The 9,362-nt window shown below is 40.4% G+C and overlaps 1 protein-coding gene across 1 annotated transcript in view; it reads right to left on the bottom strand.

Annotated features, from left to right (window-relative positions):
* Window positions 1–7,002: 7,002 nt before the first annotated feature.
* LOC123753783 (zwei Ig domain protein zig-8) overlaps window positions 7,003–9,362 on the bottom strand; it is a 42,441-nt gene continuing 40,081 nt past the window's right edge. The window contains exon 5 of the mRNA XM_069334428.1: window positions 7,003–8,099. Coding sequence (XP_069190529.1) covers window positions 7,972–8,099 — 128 coding nt within the window. The 3' untranslated portion in view covers window positions 7,003–7,971. The remainder of the gene's footprint in view (window positions 8,100–9,362) is intronic.

Genomic DNA, 9,362 nt, shown 5'->3' with positions numbered 1-9,362 from the left:
GAGTACAATCAGAAGTTGTAGAGTACAATCAGGAGTACACTCAGGAGTTGTAGAGTACAATCAGGAGTTGTAGAGTACAATCAGGAGTTGTAGAGTACACTCAGGAGTTGTAGAGTACAATCAGGAGTTGCAGAGTACAATCAGGAGCTGTAGAGTACAATCAGGAGTTATACAGTACAATCAGGAGTTGTAGAGTACAATCAGGAGTTGTAGAGTACAATCAGGAGTTGTAGAGTACAATCAGGAGTTATACAGTACAATCAGGAGTTGTAGAGTACAATCAGGAGTTGTAGAGTACAATCAGGAGTTGCAGAGTACAATCAGGAGCTGTAGAGTACAATCAGGAGTTATACAGTACAATCAGGAGTTGTAGAGTACAATCAGGAGTTGTAGAGTACAATCAGGAGTTGTAGAGTACACTCAGGAGTTGTTGAGTACAATCAGGAGTTGTAGAGTACACTCAGGAGTTGTAGAGTACAATCAGGAGTTGTAGAGTACACTCAGGAGTTGTAGAGTACACTCAGGAGTTGTAGAGTACAATCAGGAGCTGTAGAGTACAATCAGCAGCTGAACAGCACAATCAGCAAAACCGGTGACAAAGGTTTTATAGCTGGAAAATTCAATACGGTGTATGCATGTGTGTATATACGATTGTGTGTATATATGTGTATGTATGTATATGTGTGTTAACATAAATACAGATTTACGTCCCCCCCCCCACCACCACACAGCAAATTTCCAAACACCAATTTAAACAACAGTGAAACTGTATAGTTTTACCAGAGTCCACTCGAGGGGGGGGGGAGGTGGTTGAGGTTGAATTGCCATCCATATTCTCGGTCGTCAGGACACATATATGTGTAGTATGTGTATATGTACTTTAAATATGTATGTTGACTTTTGTTAGTCCTGTCAGCCGACTCGTTGTCGAATTAGATGTCTACTTTACTTACACTAATCAAATTTATATGCTGACTATATATATATATATATATATATATATATATATATATATATATATATATATATATATATATATATATATATATATATTCGTTTCCTACTCTAAATTTCGTTATTAATAGTTTCGTTATAAGTATTATTAGTTCTTCAAGAAACCTTTTAAGGAACACTGTATACACACGCACATACATATTCATATATACACACACACACACACACACACACAAGACCAAAGAGTCGAAGTTCAACCCCACAAGCACAACTAGGTGAGTACACACAGGGGGCCTCGCGGCTGAGTGTACAGCGCTTGGAGGTCGTAGCCCTAAGTGCCCGGGAACGATTCCCGGCCGAAACAGAAATAAGTGGACAGAGTTTCTTTCACCCTGATGCGGCTCTTCACCTAGCGGTAAATAGGTACCTGGGAGCTTGGCAGCTGCTACGAACTGCTGTTTGTGTGTGTGTGTGAGTGTGTCTGTACTCACCTAATTGTACTTACGGGGGGTTGAGCTTTGGCTCTTTGGTCCCGCCTCTCAACTGTCAATCAACAGGTGTACAGGTTCCTGAGCCTACTGGGCTCTATCATATCTACATTTAAAACTGTGTATGGAGTCAGCCTCCACCACATCACTGTCTAATGCATTCCACCTGTTAACTACTCTGACACTGAAATTTTTTTTCTAACGTCCCTGTGGCTCATTTGGGTACTCAGCTTCCACCTGTGTCCCCTTGTTCGCGTCCCACCAGTGTTGAATAGTTTATCCTTGTCTACCGAGGATTATATACAAAATACCCCTGAGGATTTTGTAGGTAGTGATCATATCTCCCCTTACTCTTCTGTCTTCCAGTGTTGTAAGGTGCATCTCTCGCAGCCTTTCCTCGTAACTCATGCCTCTTAGTTCTGGGACTAGTCTAGTGGCATATCTTTGGACTTTTTCCAGCTTCGTCTTGCGCTTGACAAGGTACGGGATCCATGCTGGGGCCGCATACTCCAGGATTGGTCTTACATATGTGGTGTACAAGATTCTGAATGATTCCTTACACAGGTTCCTGAACGCTGTTCTGATGTTAGCCAGCCTCGCATATGCCGCAGACGTTATTCTTTTTATGTGGGCTTCAGGAGACAGGTTTGGTGTGATATCAACTCCTAGATCTTTCTCTCTGTTCGTTTCATTAAGTACTTCATCTTCTATTCTGTATCCTGTGTCTGGCCTACTGTTTCCACTGCCTAGTTTCATTACTTTGCATTTACTCGGGTTGAACTTGAACAGCCATTTGTTGGACCATTCACTCAGTCTGTCTAGGTCATCTTGTAGCCTCCTACTATCATCCTCTGTTTCAATCCTCCTCATAATTTTTGCATCATCAGCAAACATAGAGAGAAACGGTTCTATACCCTCTAGGAGATCATTTACACATATCAGAAACAGTATAGGTCCAAGGACTGACCCCTGCGGGACTCCACTCGTAACGTCTCGCCAATCTGAGACCTCACCCCTCACACAGACTCGTTGTCTCCTGTTGCTTAGGTACTCCTTTATCCAATGGAGTACCTTCCCTTTCACACCGGCCTGCATCTCCAGCTTTTTCTCTAGCCTCTTGTGTGGTACTGTATCAAAGGCTTTCTGACTCTGTGTGTGTGTGACAAATATAAACATATGCAATAGACACAATAGAGAGAAAACATATTGGTTAGAAAGGTGGAGTCCAAGAGCTAATACCTCGAGTTTCCCGGCACAAATCGTAAATACAAATAGTAAATATACAACACAGAAAACGTACAGAGAACTATTAAAGGACATACTGAAAAAAATAAAATCCAACAAAAATAACTTCACCAGAGACAGGATAGAAGGTGAGAGATTTAGAAAGCAAAGGACCAACAATATTATAAGAAAACACGTAACGGAGAAGAGGAGAGAAGGTTCAATTCTCACACAGAAAACGACAAGAAGATATGTGAGAACCAAAGATTCTCACACAGAAAACGACAAGAGGGTATGTGAGAACCAAAGGTTGCAACTAATAGTGGAAAATAAAAGATCGCCAGAGAAAGCACTAGATGACATAGAGTAGACTATGTCTACTTTAAAATAAAATAGAGATCTACTCTAAGATCTCACCAAGGCTGCTATAAGAGGCTAGAAAGGTAATCTGTCACCAGCTAACTAAAATGTTCCATAAAATACTCAAAATAGAATACCTTTCTAGCCTCTTATATATATATATATATATATATATATATATATATATATATATATATATATATATATATATATATATTAGTATATTTTGGTAGCAGTCTTTCCTGTAGACATATATTATTAAATATGACCGAAAAAGTAAGATTAATAATTCTAACACGAATTTTCTCAATCTTTCGTACATTTCTTTTCACTGTTGGAGGTAAATCAAAAATCAATTCTCCAAAATTCATTTTTATTTCTAGTCTGACGCGACACGAGCGCGTTTCGTAAAACTTATTACATTTTCAAAGACTTTAGTTTACAAATACACAACTGAATAGAACTTAAGCATCTCCGATTTTATATCTACATTTGAGAGAGGTGGATGGGGTGAGGTGGCATTAATAGGGTATTAATTTCATCAACACAAGACAGAACAAGAGGTGGCATTAATAGGGTATTAATTTCATCAACACAAGACAGAACACGAAACAATGGGTATTGAATAGAAGTGATTGCAGAAAGCCTATTGGTCCATATTTCTTGATGCTTCTATATTGGAGCGGAGTCTTGAGGTGGGTAGAATATAGTTGTGCATTAATTGGCTGTTGATTGCTGGTGTTGACTTCTTGATGTGTAGTGCCTCGCAAACGTCAAGCCGCCTGCTATCGCTGTATCTATCGATGATTTCTGTGTTGTTTACTAGGATTTCTCTGGCGATGGTTTGGTTGTGGGAAGAGATTATATGTTCCTTAATGGAGCCCTGTTGCTTATGCATCGTTAAACGCCTAGAAAGAGATGTTGTTGTCTTGACTATATACTGGTTTTTTTGGAGCTTACAGTCCCCAAGAGGGCATTTGAAGGCATAGACGACGTTAGTCTCTTTTAAAGCGTTCTGTTTTGTGTCTGGAGAGTTTCTCATGAGTAGGCCTGGCCGCTGAATTTTGGAGAATTGATTTTTGATTTACCTCCAACAGTGAAAAGAAATGTACGAAAGATTGAGAAAATTCGTGTTAGAATTATTAATCTTACTTTTTCGGTCATATTTAATAATATATATATATAAATATATATATATATATATATATATATATATATATATATATATATATATATATATATATATATATATATATATATATATATATATATATATATATATATCCCAGAATTTTGGAGAAAAAAGTAGTCAAATGTAATCCCCTTGACTAGTGTATTCAAAATGTTGCTTTCAATCCCTCTGACTATCCTTTTAATTAATGTAGTCAAATAGTTTGGGAAAGTTAGACCCAAAATTAAAAAATGGGAATAGTCAGGAGGGACTAAAGTTGCAGACCAATGCCACTGAGACATATTCCATGTAAAGGAATGAGGAATATAATCAAGATGAGAATTGCTGAACATCTTTAGGGAGGGAGGGAAGGAATTATCAGGGGAAGGCGCCAAGCCATTATGACTATATAGCACTGGGAAGGGGTCAGGATAAGGATTTGGGATGGGACGGGGGGAAAGGAATGGTGCTCAACCACTTGTGGACGGTCTGGGGGATTGAACGCTGACCTGCATGAAGCGAGACCGTCGCTCTACCGTCCAGAGAAGATGAACTTTTGAACGGTAAGGCAGCATGGATACGGACGCGGGAAATCATGCCGAACAAACTACATTGAGTTGAGTTCTGTTGAGTTATACGTTGAGTTTTGTGCTGAAGAAAACGAAGGTTGGGCACATTATTTTCCTTGAGAAAATATCTCAAAGGCAGAAAAGCAGAAAAAGGCAGAAAGATCATAAGGAATTTAGAAACAGACGAGGACTGTAGAAGATGACAAGATGACCTGTACAAACTTTAGGAGAGGGCAGACAACATGGCCGCTAGAATTCAATCCCATCACGTGTAATGTGATGAAGACGGGGGAAAGTAGGAGCTAGACTAGAAAACATTTACACTTATAGAAAAAGACAAACTACTATTTGCGACAAATAGACAAAAAAAGAGAGTGGATTTAATTCCATCACTGCCAGCAGAGCCCCACATAAACAGGGTCACATCAGCGGCATATGGAAAGACTGCAAACAATAAGAATGGCATTTAAGAGCCTAAATAACTTTCTTTTTCAAGGTAATCTTCATAACCTAAATTACACGAATCTTGGAACATACAATCTCCGCAGTCAGCAGTCCCCGTGGTGTAGTGGTAAGACACTCGCCTGGCGTTCCGCGAGCGCTATGTCATGGGTTCGTATCCTGGCCGGGGAGGATTTACTGGGCGCAAATCCTTAACTGTACCCTCTGTTTAACGCAACAGTAAAATGTGTACTTGGATGAAAAAACGATTCTTCGCGGCAGGGGATTGTATTCCAGGGACCATAGGATTAAGGACTTGCCCGAAACGCTACGCGTACTAGTGGCTGTACAAGAATGTAACAACTCTTGTATATATCTCAAAAAAAAAAAAAAATCTGGGCCTGAACCACATACTTGTGAACCACAAAAAAAAAGAGAAAAACACAAAAGGAGTTCACGAGATAATTCCCGGAACTAAGAGGGTTAAGAGATGAAATTAGGTTAACTAAATTACACAATAGCGGACAGAAGAAACAGAGGGAGACATGATCACAACATACACGATGATGAGAGGGGAGTAAGGAAAGGTAATTATCAGGAGAAAGCACTATAAGCCATTACGACTAGAAAGAACGTGAGGACAAAGATTTGGGATAAGATGGTGAAAATGAACGGTGCCCAACCATTTGGACCGTCGGGGATTGAACACGGACCTGCAAGAAACGACACCCAAGTGTGTGCATGAAAGGAGTAAGCAATGTAGACAGGGGCAGCATCTTTAAATTGAGAGAAAATAGGATTAGAGGTGGAAACAGGAAACATAAATGAGTTGAAGGAACGTCAGGGAACACTGATGCTGTGTACGAGCGGTAGACAGGTGGAACGCACTGAAAGGAGAAGTTGTGGAAGCCACCTCCAGCCACAATTCGAACGTTAGAGGAAATTATATAGTAAGAGGAACAAAAACATGGCTTATAGATCGGGCATCGAGAGCTAAGTCTCACTTCCCCGTATGCAATGATAGATAAGTACTGATAGGTACACACACACACACACACACACACACACACACACACACACACACACACACACACACACACACACACACACACAAAGGACCAAAGAGCCAGAGCTCAACCCCCGCAAGCACAATTAGGTGAGTACACAAACACACACACACACACACACACACACACACACACACACACACACACACACACACACACACACAAGATGGGGGTCTGGTAGAATTACGAGTCCACAGGACTCGTAATTCTGTGGCCCGGGTTCGATTCCCGGACCAGGCATTAACAAGTGGGCAAAGTTTCTTTCACCATGAATGCCCGTTACCTAGCAGTAAATAGGTACCTGGGAGTTAGTCAGCTGTTACGGAGCTGCTTCCTGGGGTGGGTGTGAAAAAAAATAGTTAGTAGTTAGTTACAGTTAATTGATTGACAGTTGAGTGGCGGGCCGAAGGAGCAGAGCTCAACCCCCGCAAGAACAGCTAGGTGAATACACACACACACACACACACACACACACACACACACACACACACACACACACACACACACACACACACACACACACACACACACACACACACACACACACACACACACACACACACACACACACACACACACACACACACACACACACACACACACACACACACACATACACACCCACCCACACACACACACACACACACACACACACACACACACACACACACACACACACACACACACACACACACACACACACAACCACCCACCCACCCACACCCACCCACACACACACACACACACACACACACACACACACACACACACACACACACACACACACTCACACACACACACACACACACACACACACCCACACACACACACACACACACACACACACACACACACACCCACACACACACACACACACACACCCACACACACACACACACACACACACACACACACACACACACACACACACACACACACACACACACACACACACACACACACACACACACACCCACACACACACACACACACACACACACCCACACCCACACACACACACACACACACACACACACACACACACACACACACACACACACACACACACACACACACACACACACACACACACACACAGACCCCCAAACAAAACCTAACTTCACCTTTAACACCATAACATCACAAACTCCAAAAAGCATGTTCTCCCTCACAAGTGTAAACACCTCAACGCTGAGAAGAAATCACATCACACATCTTGAGGGGGGGGGGGGGGGTGGAGCGGGGGGGGGGGGGATTACTTGTTTAATTAAAACCTTTTAATATATTTAGACAGAAACAGATGCCGCTTGATGGGGCATCTGTTACCTTTGCCACAGGCCGTAGACTTGACAGCAGATGCTGTACAGAGCAACACACACCTGTGTCCCTCTCACACACACACACCTGTTACACACGTGTGTTCCGGATGCCAGCTGCTCTACAGATGTGGCAACGAGGGGTCGTAAGCATTCCTCCAGGAGACCTATTGCATAGATGGTCTTCTAGAAGCCTCTAGGTGCTTCCAGGTGCCTCTAGGTGCTTCCTGAAGCATTCAGGTGCCTCTAGGCGCACCCTGGGGGCTCCACCTGACTTGCGAGTGCCACCAAATGCCTCTAGGGAGCCAAACAAAGGTGCCTCCCGATGCCTCTAAGTGCCTTCAGGTCCACCCACAGGTACCCACAGGTAAGGTGGAGCATCTAGGTGACCCACTCTGCCAGGTGACACAGGTGGCGCAGCAGAAGAGCAGTAGGGAGGATGAGACACGCAGACAGGTACTGCTGTGTCTGCGTGGCGCTGCTGGTCTGCATGGCTGCTGGTTCCTTAGCTGTGGGGGTGGGGGTTATATATATATATATATATATATATATATATATATATATATATATATATATATATATATATATATATATATATATATATATATATATATATACATATATATATATATATATATATATATATATATATATATATATATATAATTATATATATATATAATATAATTATATATATAATAATAATATAATTATATATATATGTATATATATATATATATATATATATATATATATATATATATATAATTAAATCTATTAAATAAATTTAACAATTAATGAAGCAATCAAAAAATAATATAAAAGTAATCTACAATCTATAAAATCTAATCAGCATTACCGAGTGATTAGAATCTAATCACTCGGTAATCCACAGACAATCAAACAATAAGCCTAATAACACAAACAAAAACATTAATCGCTAAACCAAGAAAATATATTGGCATATTCTCATCAAAACAGTTTAATAAATCCTTAAGAAATATCATGATAAATAAAATTGATAAAAATAGTTTTGTCTTACCAATAATACAAAATTGGATTCAGTGTATAAAATATAGAATTCCATAACAGTTTCAACTCCAAGTAACACAAAAGTCAAGAAAACATTTGAAATAAATTTCCTAAAACTTCACATTTCAGCCCCATAACTATAATTTCCCCATTAGAAAATTTCCCCATTAGAAAATTTCCCCATTAGAAAATTTCCCCATTAGAAAATTTCCCCATAAGAAAATTTCCCCATTAGAAAATTTCCCCATTAGAAAATTTCCCCATTAGAAAATTTCCCCATTAGAAAATTTCCCCATTAGAAAATTTCCCAATCACAAGTTCTATAGAAATCCACAAAAATCTTAAACAAATATATCCTATTCAAGGGCAAATTATTTGCCAAAAATTTGATATTGGGAATTATCCCAGAATTTCAAAATATAATTAACGATTATAATGGAAAAATCCAATGGTTTAATTCAGAGTAAAATTAACTCTCCAATTCCACACACCCACAAAAGAAATACCAACTCTCCCTCGTAGCAGAATTGGCTTCATTCTCAAATTACAATCGGGGGGATCCCGGGATCGATCCCCGGGCGGGACAGAAGTGATTTCACACGCTACCTTTCGTCTAATGCTTCTGTTCACCAATCAGTAACTGGGTCCCCGGGAGTTAGGCAATTGTTTCAGGGGTTGCATTCTGGGGAAGGTCAGTAGTTTGACCTTCAAAGGTCCTGGGTTCGAACCCCAAAAACATA

The sequence above is a fragment of the Procambarus clarkii genome, chromosome 31 (assembly GCF_040958095.1).
Source record: "Procambarus clarkii isolate CNS0578487 chromosome 31, FALCON_Pclarkii_2.0, whole genome shotgun sequence".
Lineage (NCBI taxonomy): Eukaryota > Metazoa > Arthropoda > Malacostraca > Decapoda > Cambaridae > Procambarus > Procambarus clarkii.
Note: the sequence above shows the minus strand (reverse complement) of the source record. Positions and strands in the feature narration are given on the sequence as shown.